The following is an 18,253-nucleotide window of genomic DNA, read 5'->3' as shown; positions in this document are numbered from 1 at the left end:
GGACGGAGGACGGACCGACAAAAAAAGAGTCAAAAGCCCAGCTCTAGGTGGTAAAATGTGACACTTTTGCATTTTTTTTATATGATCATATTTTCACTGTCTTGACTCCAGCAAACATTCTGATACTTATCATTATTAGAAAACATCTTAAATTAATGTAAAATTTGTTAATTTTAGTGATACATCACTTTAGCTTGCTTAGAGGGGGTGAAATGTAAAAAATGTCTCACATTACCTCCTGTGTATGTGACTCAATTCCGATTTTTTTCAAATCAGACCTGGAACATATGTGGTCCGAGATTGGATACGTATCGTAATTTTTGCAATTCGACCGCAGTCTGAACAGCCATGACACATACATCTGACATTGATGTCATCATATGTGCTTCACGCAGGCGGTTTGACACACTGCTTGGGAGGGAGATTGACTGTTTGACTGTCCGTGAATCTGCAAAGATGTTTTGAGTAACGTTCATTACTGAGTTCATATTGAAACATGAAACATAAAGTAATAATTCAGCCACATAGATGTTTCGTTTGTTACGGGCGGCAATAACATGACGTTATCTTTAGTGACGTCTCCATGAGAAATGAGAACGAAAAGCCTCGCCTCACTTCCCCAAAATACTCTATTTTACCTTCCTCCCGAATCACTCCACTGCAGATATGATATATAAGCCCCACCAACACGCTGGACCCCATTTACTTCTGTAAATACTGCATTGTGAGTGACTTTGTCTTTTGTTCTGCGCATGTGTCTCCACAGGGACGCATTTGGTTCACACACCAGACGGACTAAGGTCACATTTAATATGATGTGAACACGTATTGACATGTCCTACAAAAATTATAGGGCGGGGGGGGGGGGGCACAAATGGGAAAACAATTACTTCCAAAATGCAGCAAATTTCAAAAGTAGCTTTTGTAAATTGCTTGTGGTTTACATCTTAAAATAATAGTCACAATAATAATAAATAATGTTAATAATGATAATAATCTCTTTGCTTCTTCCTGAGCCACTCCTCTTTCACATAGGGTTTAGTCAGAGACCAACATTTGCATGTCAAGAGGCACTTCAATGCAAAGCTTCTCGGATTCTCAGTACCTGACATGCAAAACATGTAGAGGACCAGTTGACATACGCATAGAGTGAACACAGGTGCACTCCAGTCAAAACAAGCATCAACTCTCACCACTCTCCAGAGTTTTCAACATTGCCAGAGAGTGTTATTCAAATGAGTCCCGGGATTTTTATTGGATTGGCAGGTTGTTTTAAGATTTGGTGTGGAGAGGCAAGATGAAGGATTATCTCTAACAACTCTATAGCAGAAACTTGACATTTGCGTTGAAGACTGTGAACATCTAAAAAGCCTCCAGAATGCCTAGGTCTTTCCTTGTGAAAAAGAAATGTGGAGTTTTTCGAGCCTACCAATGGAAAAAGTGGAGAGAAAATAATACAGATGGTAAGATTTTCATGTCTTAAATTTTGGTTTCAGAAATCAAATGTATGGGTTAGTCAATCACCATGAAAAGACATGCTAATAAAATGGTGTAATTCTGCCCTGACACTTACACTTCTTTATGTTTGTTTTATAGAGTAATGACATTATTCTTCATTTCATCCCCTGTAGTGAGTAAGGAGATGAGATCGTGGAGTTTTGATTCTCAAGAGTGGGCCACAGTGCCCCAGCCACAATCGACTTTAGAATGCGAGACAGCAATTCAAATGAAATTGTCAGAAGCCGGAGGAAAACATGTTGACCACATGCATGAGCGATCCACACAAATGCTTCAGGGCTCCTTCTATGACCCCACTGCACTGGAACTAGTAGGCAAAGCAAAGGTAAGGTCATGGTTTTCTCAATCCAGTGAATCTCAACACTGCTGTCAGAGGAGCAAAAAGAATGGAAAATCACTGTATCATATTAATGAAGAGCTTTGTTTCATTCTACCAGCCCCAAGCCCACAATTTGCCTGGTGATGGCAGCTTTGTGTGCTCTGTGTGCCACAAGATGTTCCCCCTGCAGCGCATACTGATTCGCCACATGAAGTGTCATAGCTTGGTAAAGCGACACCCTTGTCCATTTTGTGGCAAAGGATTTAATGATACTTTTGACCTAAAGAGGCATATGCGTACACACACAGGTGAGGAATGAGCGTATGTCATTGAATACACCCAAAACACTATCCATCACTTCAGAGCACACAGTTGTTGACTTCATTTGAACGTTCTGCATTGTATGCCTTTGAATATTCTCCTGAATCCAGCTCATTTTATTCTTGGGGTATTGAATCAACCGCAACGGAATTGTCCTGATTAGATTTGAAGTGTCTAGATAGGACAACTCAAGCCCAGCTAGCGCTATCCTATTCAGCCTGATGCATGAACTAATGAAGCCTGCTCAGATGAGAGGTGAAATATCTTCTAAAGCCCGCCACACACTACACAACGCGGGTCAACCCAACTTGGAATGGACCATCACAGAAAAACAAGAAACAGTTGCCGACCCCCACCGCACACTGAGCGACGTGATCTTCGAAACACTGTGATGGAAAACTGCCATCTTATATCGATTTTTGAGGCTCTGCATGCAGTATAATGTATTGTACTATATCACTTTTATTAGACCATAAAACCATAGCTTGACAGTCAAGAAGGAAGTGGGTGAGAATAGAAAAGAAAAGAATAGACCAGTGATTCTCAACCAGTGTGCTGTGGCACATTAGTGTGACGCGAGAAAGTATCCAATGCCAATTATTTTGGCAAAATATATATATTTTCTAATTAAAAGAAAAACTATTTCGTTAATTTATGCCAACCATATATGGTAACAGGCAAAACAATAAAATGTTCTTCCACTAGATGACAAAAGGTACAAAATGACCGTGTATAGTCACTTTTTGTGAATCGTTTTGCTAAGTGGTGTGCCGTGAGATTTTTTTATCCAATGTGAAATATGTGCCATGGCTCAATAAAAGTTGAGAAACACTGGAATAGAATAGAATAGAATAGAATTTTATTGTCACTGTCACAGGAAGAAAGAAACTCAGTTTAGGCATCTCACAATTTGCAGTGTTGGGTATACAAATGTAAGCCCACAACATAAAAAGGCACGCACACACAAACATCTATTTACAGAACATACAATTATTCACATTTGGGAGAATGTCTATATTATGATATGATAGTAGTGTGATTATTTACATGAAGGGATTGCACAGATTTTTTTAAATTCAGAAAATATTGCGCAGATCTTGTTCATTCTCATTGTATTGTGCTTACGTGAAAAGTCCAAAAACAGTCTTCTTAAAGCGGAAGTCAACCCAAACGTTGAAACACGGCATTCTGATTAATTTTGCGTTTGTGGAATATAAATTAAGCAGCAAAATGCACTCATTTTTAGCCATCTCGGGGGTCGCCCATTTTGTCTTCCGTCGGCTGAAAATGACATCACAACTGCTCACAACGACCAATCACGGCTGACCTGTTTTTTGAATCTGAGCCGTGATTGGTCGTTGCAAACAGTTGTGATGGCATTTTCAGTCGACAGAAGACAAAATGGCCGCCCGCAGAGTTGGCTAAAAACGAGTAGAATAAGACTTATTCCACAAACGCAATATTATCAGAATGCCCGGTTTCAACTAGCTGGCTTGCATATATATTCTTTATAAAAAAAATGTTTGCGATGACTTCCTCTTTATTAATAAAAAGAAAAATAAAGTTAACATTTTTATATAATTATGGCATGAATAGGCAGATACCTATGATCATTTTCAAGTGTTTGAGTTCACACTGTTACTATTCCGAATTGGGTTTCCAAGTTGCTGCTTTGTTTTATATCTATACACCAGGTTAGGTTAGCCCATCAGTGGGAAAAACTTGTGTTTACTCGTTTAAATTCATGTGTAAATTAAATGTATTTTCACAGTGTTTGAAAAAAGAAAAATAAAGCTCTGAAGTGAAATTGTAACCTATGCAGTGAAAAGAAAATTAAAAATAAATTCATTCACATTAATAGGTTTGATATTTAATACTGGTTAAAAATAACCCTGTGAGAAATTCAGAGTAAAGTTAATAAAAACTAAAATGGTAATGGTAATGGGCTGTCACTTGTATAGAACGCTAATAGAATTAAAATTCACGGACAAGTTCTGACGATTTCATCCACAATAACTGGTTTGCTGCTTCTTTTAATCCACGGGTGTCCGAACTCTTTCTTCCAAGGTCACTTTGTCACCTTCTATTTTTTTTAACACACTAAAACAACCCATAAATGTAGATAAGGGTATTCAAAGCTATAATGTTTCTTTTTGCATATACTGTATGGTTAAAAACAAACCCAACTAGGTAACAAAGAAAAAAGTCAATTTTTTTTTCAGGATTTTGATGAGGCAAGGGTCCCTACTGAATGATGTGATTAGATGAAATCGAAGAATGGAGAGATGAGAACAAACTTCTACTCTTCTCCTGCCTTGGCCCAGGGGCGGAGCCAGAATGTGGCTAATGGGTGTGCCTGGAAAAATCAGGGTGGGCCTGAATATTTCTCTCACTTCGCACAATCCTCCTGTTCCGACACATCGTATATTCACATAAAATGACAAACTGGATAATATGAAGTTCAGATCTTCCTTAGACAACCACAATTATGCCATTCTTAATAGTCAACAAAATAAAAAAACATAACGAAACACAAATTCAAAAATAATTTGAAAATTTACAAAAAAATTAAAAATGTATATATTTTTTTCATAAATCTCACTGGGTGGGCAATCTGTCAATCTCGGTGGGCCTGTGCACACCCAGGCGTGGGCCATAGGCATAGGCCATGGCTCCGCCCCTGCCTTGGCCCCTAGTATTGAAAGTAAGCACTGCAGTAAATGCAGGCCAATGACATGGGCAGTATCAAATGTCCATTTGAGTCTATGCTGCGGGCCGCAAAAAAAAAGTGGCTGGCTGTAATTTGTACACCCTGATGTGTTTTCCAGAAAGCCAATCATAGCCAAATATTAATAACCGTTTCTGGGATCTTCACAGAAAAAGAAATCAGGAAAAAAATAATAACACTATTAAGGAAATAAATAACAATATTTACGAAACAAATAATATTAAATAACCCTCTCTGGGATTGTCACAGAAAATAGTCAGGAAATGAGTGACACTATTTGTGAAATAAAATTACACTCTTTATGTAATCAATAAAAATCAAATAACCCTTTTGGGTTCTTCACAGAATAAAAAGCCAAGAAATAACACTATTAACCTTCTCTGGGTTCGTCACAGAAAAAATAAAGTCAGGAAATATATAATAACATTCTTTGTGAAATAAATAATAACCAAATAACCCTGGGTTCTTCACAGGAAAAAAAGACTGCAGAAGGGTGGAATAGCATGTCACGTTCTATGCGTGTATTAGGCTAGGTTCACACTGCAGGCAAATCGGACCCAGATTGGATTTTTTTTGTCCATATGTGATCAGACAAAAGATTACAGTTATCAAACAAATGATTACGGTTATCATGTCCGCTTCACAGTGCAGAGGTCGGGTTTCGAATTTGGGGGCCGGCGTCCCTGTGTGGAGTTTGCGTGTTCTCCCCGTGCCTGGGTGGGTTTTCTCCAGGTACTCCAGTTTCCTCCCACATTCCAAAAATATTCATGGTAGGGTAAGTGAACAGCCTAAATTGTCCCCAAGTGTGATTGTGAGTATGAATAATTGTTTGCCTATATGTGCCCTGCGATTGGTTGGCAACCAGTTCCCCACCTACTGCCGAAGATCGCCGTAATAGACTGCAGCACGCCCGCGACCCTCGTAAGGATAAGCGGTTCGGATAATGGATGATTTGAAATATCACTGAATGTAGCATGCTCTCTGAACAAGGATGAGATTTTACTCATGATTTTTTGTGGCGCTTATTTTTTGAGCAACAGTTATCCATAACCGTGTAATCATTCGTGGCCTAATCACTGTAAGAGCTGAAATACATTTCAAAACATATGCAAACAACTAGAAAACATTTTTCACATTCTACACTCAATATTTACAAACACAAATACAAATATATATCAAATCCACACATTTTGCCTCTTCAGAGGGGCGGCCAGTATAGAAATGAACGTTTGCTAAGGCTCCGGATCAAACTCTTAGGTGTACTTAAGCTGTCTAGCTTGTGTGTGTGTAAACTGCAACAAACAGGAGGTGCGCACTCAAAACAAAAGCACATTACTTAAAACCGTAAGTAACAATTTTCAATGCAAATTTCAAAATAAAATAAAATCACTACTGCTGTGGCAAAGATATGTTTATGGTTATTTACACTCACCTTTATCTATGCTTCAATAAGCCAGCATAGTCCGACAACCATGGATGGGCACTTTACCCTTTTTTGCTGATCTGTCCTCCATCGTCCGTCCGCGACCTGGATACCCTTCCCTCCTCGTCCCTCCATCCTTATTCATAAAAATAATAATCATCCGACCCCATCTGTCCTTCTAAAGTGCTTCCGTCCTTACATTCAGTCTGTACGAGCCCGCCCCGCCTCCCAGAAAAAAAAAGTGTCTGTGAATGACATGTTTTCAAGCTCATTAGCGTGCTAATTTCCTATGCACATCAACTTACCGGCCGGCAATATCGTTTATTGCGTTATTTTGCAATAAAAATAATAATTGCAAAATAACGCAATGTTATTTTAAGAGGACAATGAACGTCTTCCACTTCCGGGTCATAGTTTTCAGTGTAGGCGGAGCTGGCATGACCCATCAGGTTTGGGTGGATTTTTACAGTCTAGAGATGTCCCAGACAAGGACATACTTTGCATGCAAAGGGATAAGGTTTGTGCAAAACAGAATTGCTCAGCACTTTTTTCCTCATCAGTGAAATGGGCGTCCACTAGAGGAAAGACTATGCCTGTGAGACCAATACTGCAGGTAGGGAACGCACATGAAAAAGTACTCTACAGTGTTGTGCAGACTTAGAGTTGGCTGATCCGTGGCATCGCGGAAGAGAATAGAGGTCTTGCTTTTTACAAGAACCCAACACGTCAGCCAGTACTTGACGCAGTCAGTCCTTTTTAAAAGACTTCTCATCAAAATGGATGTCCCTCCCTCCGTCCCGTTCCATCCCTGGGACGTAATGCCCATCTCTGCGGACAACAATTACGACAATCACAAGACACAGGTACCGTGGAGTGTCATGATGTTTGTTATTTTATGATGAATTAAGTTTTCGTTAGCATACAGTTGTTGCCTGAGCATTATTGGGCTTAATTATTTGGCGATGAAGCTTCACATTGTGTCACTGCCCTTGTTTCTCACCGTTGATACGAATCTATTAAGGTTAGGGGGGCAATCTGGGTTAGCCTCAAATCCTTAGCTTTTGGCGGACTCGTCTGCCAGCTTCCACTGCGAATGCGTGAGCACTACGACACTTGAGACTACCGGCGGTACGACACCGTGTTTGCAATATTGTCAAACATATACATCTCGATTATCTTTGAAATATTTTTGCTCGTTTTCAACCTGTTTATGCAATTATTTGACCTAGGATTTTTGAAAATATCTGTAACAATCAGTATTATTGGTTAGCGTTCAGTGATTTCCCTAACAAAATACAGACAATCTGTAAATGTTTGCAGCTCTGCCATCATCTCTGGGATACTTTGGGATGCGCACCTGGAGCGAACACGCCGACACACACAGAGGAAAACAAACATGGATGACTGCCACCACCCACCTCGCACCGAGATCCAAAAAAATCCTTCTAATTTAAAAGGAAACGCTTTGGATTCTACAATGTCGACAGCAGAAGCAAAATAAAGACAACACAATGAACATGAGAAACAACAGAGGAGTCGGGGAGACAGCTAGATATTGTTGCTGCGGCTACCAGTAACGTGACCGACCAGAGAAAAATCGAGGAAGCAATTCGAAAGCTGCCAGCTTCGTTGGAAAAGGCAAAGCGAATTAAGAAGGCCATTGCGGTTTCTCGTGTCAGAGGAGAGCAGCCCCTCTATTTCTCTGGTTGCTTCTTTGCAAGCTAAACTCCTCGATGAGAAAAAGGACAGTCCTGGGGTGTCTACACTGGTCAAGGAAATAAAGATGGCCATACATGAGGGCCTTGGCAAGAAATACAGTAGTGAGCAGGAGAAGCAAACTCTTCACACAGCTGCTGCTCCTCGACCCTTAGTTTAAAGGCCTGCCCTTTTCGTCAGAGGAGGGAGATGACACCTATGGCAGAGTGACTGCGGGTGCTACCAGAGGTAATTCTGCAATTTCATTTTCAGTAAAATGTTACTCTGTGCTTATCAGAGCTGGGCATTTTACTAAAAATTGAGTGGCCGTTATTCGTCATCCGTCTGCAGCGTGGGTACCCTTCCGTCGTCCGTCATTCGCCTTTTTTTCCAGGGGGAAAATATAGTACCCGAGGCTGGTCTGCCTCTAACTTTAAACAAGGCGTCCGTCGGTGAGTCCACTTTCACCACAAAACAACCCAGAAAGTTGGGTCAAATTGACCCAAGTAGTGGATCCGTCCATTTTTGACTCCAAATTGTGTTGTTTTTAACCCAACAGTTTTTAGAGTGTACACACATATAATCCAAGATTTTTTAATCTTACACTTTGATCAAATATAATGTAAGTGAATGAAGTTATGATATAAATTAGGGATGGACCGATTATCGGCCTGGCCGATTATCGGCACCAATATTTGGCTTTTTGACGAATATCGGCATCGGCCTTTTTTAAAACTCCGCTGGCCGATAATAAATCAATAAAACTACATAGAGCTATTGTTTAAGTTTTAAGTTTTCCTTTATCCTTTTTAAGACATGCTGACAATCCTGGGTGTGCCCCCTGAATTTTTTTGTTAGAATTTTATAACAGAGATGCATATTGTCAAAAATTTCTTGTAATAATGATTAAAAAAAAAAAAATCACCATTAAGCAGACTTGAAACATTGCTCAATAAACATGCATAACCCTTTCATGCAAAGTAGTCACTACAGTGGACGGCTATTTAAAAGTTGCTTTCGCCTATATTAATTAAACTAAAAAATATATTTATATTTTAAATAACATTAAATCATAATGAATGCATGAAAGGGTTAAAAATATATTTTTTAATTTAGATTGATTAATATAGGCGAAAGCAACTTTTAAATAGCTGTTCACTGTAGTGACCACTATGCATGAAAGAGTTAAAGACGTTACAACAAAGTTAAGAGTACATTTTTCTTTCGACTTTGATGCAGATATTTTCCTTTTCTCTGAAAATGAATATCGGCTCCAAATATCGGTTATCGGCCTCCTTGACTACTAATAATGAGTATCGCCCTGAAAAAAGAATATCGGTCTATCTCTAATATAAACATTGGAACCTTTTCTGCTCACATGTTCTTCTCTGTTTAGCTACAGCAAGATCAGCAAGAGGAAGAGGACCGACCCCCCCTCCCACTTTGCAGGAAATATTTTCACTGCAGAGCACACTATAATCTGAACATGTTGATCAAGTGTTGTTCTTACACAAGAACATAGAAATTTTATATTGGCTTTTTGTTTTGTGTTTGTTTTTGCAGCATTGGCCTGTTGAAATCACTTGAAAAATGATGTATGCTTTGTCAAAGGGATTCTGTTCCAAGCATTTAGTCTGAAGTCAAGATCATATCTATGTAAATTGGGGCCATTTTTTTTTTTCAGTTTGAAAATACACTTGAGCCATAGGTACAGAATTATACATTTAAGTAACTCTTTGCAGCGTTTTTATTTGGCTGAATATTGAATGTAATGTTGAGCTGCACATACAGAATGAGTAATTTGATTTGTAACTCAGGGATTGAATACTGTGTTGCACAATTCGTATGACTTTCCAGTTTTCGCGCTCTTCCATTAGTTTAATAAAATATAATGGAAATGAATTGAACTTTTTGTGTTGCTTACTCAGTGGGGAAAAAAGGAATGGGTGTTGTGAAAAAGTGCATCAATTTACAGCAGTTAAAGATGCATTAATAATTGTTTTGAATCGTAATTGTTATGGAATAGTGAGGTTCTCAAAAATTTCCCACCCCTAATAATGTATTTGTATGGCTTGGCAGCGGCTGGCTGGGTCTCATGCATTTTGATTGGCTGTACATCGCAACATTGCCACACCGCGCAATGGCGATTCAAGATTTTAATTGCTGCAAAACCAGTGGCCCAACCACAAAAAGTAGTTGCCGAGCCCAGCACGTGCAAGAGTCTAGTCCGGTTTGTCAGTATCGCTCGGTGTGCGGCGGGCTTACTGCAACCAGAACAGTCCAGTTGCAATCATGAATAGTAAAACATAGTGCCCATATAAATGTACATTTGTTGCTTTTATGTTTCAAGTGGGATTAAATTAAAGTCAAATATCAACACTGTTATTCTTCACAATTTTGCAGATACAAAAACAAGTGCAAGGTCTGTCCCAACTCTGTCACCCCCTCCTCCCCCAATGTGTGGAAGTGCATATTTGGAATGACTTGTTAATATGTTAAAAAAAAAATGTAGCAATGTTGCTTATGCATTACGTTGAATGTTAAATACTATGTAGAACGATCAAAGTTTTTTTTTTTTAACGTGACCAAATGCATCTGAGAAATGGCAGCTGAATTATGGTACTACAAACCTTAGAAACTGGTATTTGATTCATGGTAGTAACCATCAGTGGTGGGCATTTTACAAAAGTTTGCCGTCCGTCATTTGTCATCCGTCAGTGGCCTGGACCCCCACCCGTCATCCGTCAGTCCGTCATTTTTTTCAAGACGAAGCGAACTATAATCGTCGGTGAGTAAGTGCGTCATGAAATTTTAACCACGCTTCCGTCATCGCTGCCTTCCATCAGTAAACGTCAAAGGTCCGCCAGTCTGTCAATCCATTATCTGAACCAATCACGGCTGACCTGTTTTCTGAATCTTAGCCGTGATTGGTCGTTGTGAGAAGTTGTGATGTCATTTTCAATCGACAGAAGACAAAATGGCCGCCCCCAGTGATGGCTAAAAACAAATGGATTAACACATATTCCACAAACGCAATATTTATCAGAATGCCCTGTTTCAACTGGTGGGCTTGCATAGAACATATTCTGGAAAAAAAATGTTTGCGTTGACTTCCACTTTAACAGTCTTCTTGATATTTAGTATATGATCACTTCCATCTTATCACTGTTTTTTTAATTTATGTTGTAATGTTGCTTTTTGAATTTGTACTACAACATGCAGTTTGTTTTATGAGCCTTTGACTTGAATCCATTTGCCTGAGCATACATTTGAGGAGGGAAAAGTAATGTTTTGTGGTATTTTTAGTTTTCAGTGGTTTATAGAATGATTTTTATTAGATTTGTAAAATGCACCACACCTGATTTTATAGTAAAGAGCCTCTGTTGTACTGACAGTCCTTTTTTTAAACAAGCTGTATTTTTTTGCTCAGTTAAAAAAAAGATTTTTTTAAATTAAACTGGTATTAATTTTCAGTGCTATCTATTGTCATGATTTGCCTCTGTTGTGAAACGAAGCACCGAAAAGTCGCGGCATTCAGGTTTCAAATTTCCCATGGTCAAACGGCAGCGCTCCTTCTTCTTCTCTTTCTTCGTCTCATTGTTCTTCTCCTTGTTCTTCTCCTTGTTTCTTTTCTCCTCCCCTACGTACAGACCAAATGTGTGCAGTGCACAGCGTTCCCGCCGTGGCATTCCCAATGCAAGTAAGTAGACGCAGTTGGGTAACTAGTGGCACGTTTGAAGTGTTCGGAGGCAATGTTTGTTGTTTTCCCATTTCGTTGAGTAGGTTGAGATGAGCTTTGGCTGCCTCCCTACCACGTCACATGCATGAGGGACGATTAGTGGGACAGACTAAAATCCACCTCCCCCTAGCTTAGTCCGTCCCTTTTTTAAAACATGTCATCCCCCGTCCTCTGTCCCAAGAATGGGCGTTCGACCGGGACGGAGGGACGGACCGTTTCGCCTCCGGGACGGAATGCCCAGCACTGATAATTGGCTTCATTATACTGTAGCTAACTCTGCTTAAAACTAGTAATCTTCATGATAATTAGTAACAAGCAGATCTGGCCATTTTACTAAAAATTGAGCGTTCGTCATCTGTCAATCCATTATCTGAACCTATTTGATTAATATGGTAAATGGATGGAGTGCAATCTAGAAAAGCTTTATCTAGATCATACTGTGTCGGTGTCTACACTCATCTACATTTCACATAGCCTACACTTATTTGCTAATCTATTGAACTGTTAAGTGGGAGCCTGCTTTAAAGTTTTACTTTAAAATTTTGCTTAAACCAAATTTCCATTGTCGCATTGTTGCCAAACAATCCTGGTGGATTAAAATGCTTGGTAGTCCTTGTGCAAATCAAATAAAGTTGCCATGACAATAAATTAATGCTTTTTCTTTGGCATCGTCATTGTCTTTTTCATCTTATTCGCAGTCATCTTCCTCGCCGGTCTTTTAGCGGTTGGCAAACAATTTTTGGTGCATTACTGAAACCTTCTTATATGGAGTGTGGGGCTGCAAAATACTGTTTCACAACCTCCTAACCCTACCTTTTCCAAAAACTAAAATAGAAATGTATAACTTAACTGACAAGAACTTCTGTGTAAAATTGTCTCTGTATTCAAAGCTACTTTATTACCTTTTAGTTCATTAATTAGTTGTTGCCTTTCCGGCCTGTCTTACTCTTGACTCTCTCTTTGATGCATACCACCACCTACTGTACATGTATATTCAATGCCGTCTACTCAAGTAAGAGTGCCATCATAACAAACACATGCGAAAGAGCTGAGGCGCGTTTCCGTCACTCAACAGCAAGACGGACGTCCGTCAGTGACGGACTGTGAGGTCCGTTGGTACTTGACCAGGTTTGTGACGATTACACTGACGGACAAAAACCCGCTTTCTTCTGTGCTTAGTCTGTCTTTTTTTTTTTTTTACGTTTCCTGTCTATTGTTAAGAGTCAACAAAACGGGCGGCCGTCAGTGATGGACTGACGGACCTGCGCCCACCTCTGGCTACCATTAGACAGTGCAATCAAGTCATTTTGGTATCAAGTACTGCTCCAAATAGAACAGACACTCAGAAAAATATGTATAGTCAAACTATAACAATCGAGAAGTGACAAAAACATGGTTTAACTATTTAATTTGAAGTCCTGCATTGTTAACGGTCCAGCTGGTAGATGCCGATTATCACCATCAAGGAGCTATAAAAAAAATCTGCAGAGGATACATCAGATATTGTTCGATTTAAAGCGGAAGTCAACCCAAACATATGTTTTTAAGAACAAGTTCTAAGTTTTTAAGAATTTGTTCTATGCACTAGTTGAAAACAGCATTCTGATTAATATTGTGTTTGTGGAATATGAGTTAAGCAACAAAATACACTCGTTTTTAGTCATCTCAGTTAACAACCAATCACGGCTCAGTTTCAGAAAACAGGTCAGTCGTGATTGGTCGTTACCTAAGCCTTGAGTAGTTGTGATGTCATTTTCAGTCGACAGAAGTGACAAAATGCCGGCCCCCTGAGATGGCTAAAAATCGGTGGGTTTTGCTGCTTAACTCATATTTCATATTAATCATATTGCCTTGCTTCAACCAGTGGGCCTGCATAGAAAATATTCTTGAAAAAACTCAGTTTGGGTTGACTTCCACTTTAAGATAGCCCATTGGAACCTCCTCGATGTGCAGTCCTCGAACCTCGATGCACGTTTAAGACAAATGAGACACTCCTAAATATGGTGGCATGAGAACAACTTATGGGTCGCTTTCAATTTTTGAGGGAGAGGAGCTAGGAACATTGCAATTAAAAGACTTGAGATGAGCCTTTCGTCACTTTCTACCAACAACAAACTACCCTTAGCTCCACCTCCAAAAAACAGAGATCTTTGAATCGTGAAGATGTCATACTTACTTGACAGGCAACCTTTCACTTCAATGTTCAAAATACCCAAGGGCCACCAGTGTAATCGCTTGCCCTTCCTGCCAACGTGTTGCAGGAAACCGACAAGATCCAAGAAATTGAAACATGTGCAGCAATCCGACTGGACACTTAGGTCAACGTTACCCAAGCAGTAGTTACTGAAGAAATGTCTGGAAGTGAATGGTCATCCCTTTGAGCATCTCTTGTAATTGTAGAAGGCAGTGGTAACTTTTATTAACGTTGTTATGTCTGAGTCACAAGCAGTGTTGTTTGAAAACTTAAATCGTCATAAATATAGCCATAAATTCATTTGTGCAACAAAAAACACATTCTTCTGGAAATAAAAGCATGATTTTGCTTTCACTGCAGGTATACGCCCCTACAAGTGTGAGCTTTGTGAGAAGGCATTCACACAACGTTGCTCTCTGGAATCCCATATGAAGAAGATTCATGGCATTCATGAGCAGTATGCTTACCGCCAGAGACGTTCGAAGATCTTTGTGTGTGAAGATTGCGGTTACACAGCAAGTTGCCCTAATGACTACTTTTTCCATTTAAGACAATGCCATCCCAGCAGTCCTGCTCTCCACAGGTACTATCACCATAAGGCACAAAACTGCAACTATTTTGCATCTGAACATGATGAAGCCAGCCCCTATTTGGTGTACTCTGCATTTTACATGTAAGGCCTCTTTTGTGTGCAATTTGTTGTAATCTTATATGCTGATTTACAAATGGAAATAACGATCGTTGCTTGGACTGGAGACCAATTACTAATTTAGGTAAGCACATATTAACATGCTTATTTTGTTTATTTATTTATTTTTCTTAAAGTGGAAGTCAACCCAAACATATTTTTTTCAAGAATGTGTTCCCAGCAGGCCCACTAGTTGAAACACGGCATTCTGATTCATTTAGCGTTTGTGGAATATAATTTAAAGCAACACTGTGTCATGTCAGTTTTTGTTCATTATGGCGGCGCCATGTGGACAAAAGCGGTAGTGTTTTGACAAAAATCAACCACATTTCCCATGCGTGCCAGCGCATAGCATCGTGAAATCCTGAGCCGTCCTTATAGCGAAAGGAGGAAGTGAGTATGGCGTAAAGCAATTCAGGACATTTGTATTTTTTTGTGTGCCAGGGTTGATCCCATCCTCCTCAAAGTTGCTTAGTGCCAGTAAAAACAATACAGACACCCTCAGGGCATGAAGTCCCATTCACTATACTTGTAAGTCAATGTTCCATCAAAAGAGTTGTGAAAATTTTTTATCAAGGTCAATTTCTTGCCCGGGGCTTCTTTAAGCAGCAAAATGCACTAGTTTTTAGCTATCTCTGGGGGCGGCCATTACCAATCACGGCTGACCTGTTTTCTGAGTCTGAGCCGTGATTGGTCGTTGTGAGCAGTTGTGATGTCATTTTCAATCGACAGAAGACAAAATGGCTGCCCCCAGTGATGGCTAAAAACAAGTGGATTAACACATATTCCACAAACGCAATATTTATCAGAATGCCCTGTTTCAACTGGTGGGCTTGCATAGAACATATTCTGGAAAAAAAATGTTTGCGTTGACTTCCACTTTAACAGTCTTCTTGATATTTAGTATATGATCACTTCCATCTTATCACTGTTTTTTAAATTAATGTTGTAATGTTGCTTTTTGAATTTGTACTACAACATGCAGTTTGTTTTATAAGCCTTTGACTTGAATCCATTTGCCTGAGCATACATTTGAGGAGGAAAAAAGTAATGTTTTGTGGTATTTTTAGTTTTCAGTGGTTTATAGAATGATTTTTAGTAGATTTGTAAAATGCACCACACCTGATTTTATAGTAAAGAGCCTCTGTTGTACTGACAGTCCTTTTTTTAAACAAGCTGTATTTTTTTGCTGTTAAAAAAAAGATTTTTTTTAAATTAAACTGGTATTAATTTTCAGTGCTATCTATTGTCATGGTTTGCCTCTGTTGTGAAACGAAGCACGAAGCACCCATGGTCAAACGGCAGCGCTCCTTCTTCTTCTCTTTCTTCGTCTCATTGTTCTTCTCCTTGTTCTTCTCCTTGTTCCTTTTCTCCCTCCCTATGTACGGACCAAATGTGTGCAGTGCACAGCGTTCCCGCCGTGGCGTTCCCAATGCAAGTAAGTAGACGCAGTTGGGTAACTAGTGGCACGTTTGAAGTGTTCGGAGGCAATGTTTGTTGTTTTCCCATTTCGTTGAGATGAGCTTTGGCTGCCTCCCTACCACGTCACATGCATGAGGGACGATTAGTGGGACAGACTAAAATCCACCTCCCCCTAGCTTAGTCCGTCCCTTTTTTAAAACATGTCATCCCCCGTCCTCTGTCCCAAGAATGGGCGTTCGACCGGGACGGAGGGACGGACCGTTTCGCCTCGGGGACGGAATGCCCAGCACTGATAATTGGCTTCATTATACTGTAGCTAACTCTGCTTAAAACTAGTAATCTTCATGATAATTAGTAACAAGCAGATCTGGCCATTTTACTAAAAATTGAGCGTTCGTCATCTGTCATCTTTCCTATGGGGAACATTTTTTACCCGTCTATAGACCGGTCCGCCTCTACTTTTAAACGGCCGTTCATCGGCGAGTCCGACTAAACTTTCACTCGCATGAATGAAATATGATGGCATCCTCCACACATGTCCATCGAGCTCAGAATCTCACTGTATGCACCATGATCAAATTCACCAAAATCACGTCACACCACCTGCATCGATACTTAGACCTGGTTCCAGCAGAAGTAAAGTTCAGTATACTTTCAGCCACCAAATTGTCAGCTGCGCGAGGCTTGGTATGCCGAAACGCGCAACATGGCGCAGACATTAACCGAATTCCGAAACAAGCGCATTGAGACTTGCGTTGGCACGAAAATCAGCATACACCAGTTCTTACGCTCAAGCGGTATGTCTACAAATACCAGCTGGCCAAGTGAAACATAGCTTTGGTGGTCGCTGAGGTAAAAATTCAGACATGGAGGAGTTTGATGAGGCCATTGAGAATTACTTGCAAACAGCTTTGAGAAGTTCTGGTCCACCATCAATTTCTGGTCCACCATCCGGCATCTCGGGAGGTAGGAGGTGTCCATCAACGCTGTGTAGCAATAATAGGAATCACTCGAAAGACTGGAGGTATTTAATTGCAACCGTGAGAAATGCCTCATTACTCCTGCTCGCCTCTAGGGGCACCACATAAAATTTTTTATTGTTTAGAGCAGGGGCCCCCAACCATCGGGCCGCGGGCCGCTTCGGACCGTGCCGCGCCAACTGCCATCCTCCAAGTTGTCTCCGTGGCGTAACGCAAATATTAAATGCACTGTAATATTTTTCGAGTTTATGTTTTTCAAGTGGTCCCTGAAGTGCACACGAATGTGTTTGGCTCATATTACAGGTGAGTGATATGTTCTGTTGTTTTATGTGTGATGTAGTAGTTAATATAGAGAAGTTTAATAAAGCAGTACAGTTGGCAGCACGTCGTGTTAAATTGGCTGATTTTATGAACATAAAACAAGACATGCACAAGCTAGCATCCCCGCCACGTAACGCTATTATTGCTAATATCGCTAGCAAATGAGTAAAACAAACAGACTTATTGGGCACCACTGATGCTCTTGATGCTCTTTTGAGGGAGACCAGCAAGAAGACCATTACAATAATCAAGTCTACTGGAGATGAAAGCATGGATACATTACTCCTGGTCTGCTTGCAGCATGCAACTCTTCAAGACATACGACAAGATCCTATTCTACGATTTTGATTGCCTCAATGGGACCTTGAAAATAAATTGGCTTAAATCATGGACTATTTATAGAGACTGATTGTGGTATTGCATCCCTACCTATATATTTAAAAAACTAGGAGGCTTGTAGCTCCTTCTTGTTTGTGATTTTGTGATAGAAAATTTACCAATTCAATTGAGTTCCACAAAAAATCCTTTTGTATTGGAAAATGTTGTACGTTCATAACTACTCACCACATGGGACTGCTCTTTAAAGTACGTGAATTTACTTTAAGATTATTTTAAGTTCAATTAAATGTAATTCATTTTATTGATTGGATTAACTTTAATTTGCCTGAAGATGATTATTTTGTATTTTCGTCTGATTGAATGGTTGTTTTAAAAAAATAAAAACTACAGTTACTCAGTACTTGAGTAGTTTTTTACTTTTACTCAAGTAATTATTTGGATGACTACTTTTTAGGCGGCACAGTGGTCGACTGGTTAGCACGTCCACCTCACAGTTCAGAGGTCGTGGGTTCGATCCCGGCCTCCCTGTGTGGAATTTGCATGTTCTCCCCTGCGTGCCTGCGTGG

At 39.9% G+C, this 18,253-nt stretch overlaps 1 protein-coding gene across 2 annotated transcripts; it reads left to right on the top strand.

Annotated features, from left to right (window-relative positions):
- The first annotated feature begins 890 nt into the window (after positions 1 to 890).
- On the top strand, positions 891 to 17,768 carry LOC147132803 (putative transcription factor ovo-like protein 3). 2 transcript variants are annotated; one of them, XM_086013255.1, is made up of 4 exons: positions 891 to 1,463; positions 1,632 to 1,843; positions 1,956 to 2,145; positions 14,298 to 17,768. In XM_086013255.1, the coding sequence occupies exons 1-4, from the start codon at positions 1,379 to 1,381 to the stop codon at positions 14,612 to 14,614; spliced, it is 804 nt and encodes a 267-aa protein (XP_085869381.1). In that variant the 5' UTR covers positions 891 to 1,378; the 3' UTR covers positions 14,615 to 17,768. The 2 variants fall into 2 exon arrangements, 1 of the variants encoding a protein (XP_085869381.1); XR_015081921.1 differs by lacking the exons at positions 891 to 1,463; positions 1,632 to 1,843; positions 1,956 to 2,145 and adding exons at positions 5,670 to 8,253; positions 9,401 to 11,704 and having other exon boundaries at positions 14,298 to 14,417.
- The last annotated feature ends 485 nt before the right edge of the window (positions 17,769 to 18,253 follow it).

Source organism: Filicampus tigris, chromosome 17 (assembly GCF_054856515.1).
Source record: "Filicampus tigris isolate MCC_2025a chromosome 17, RoL_Ftig_1.0, whole genome shotgun sequence".
Classification (NCBI taxonomy): Eukaryota; Metazoa; Chordata; class Actinopteri; order Syngnathiformes; family Syngnathidae; genus Filicampus; species Filicampus tigris.
Note: the sequence above shows the minus strand (reverse complement) of the source record. Positions and strands in the feature narration are given on the sequence as shown.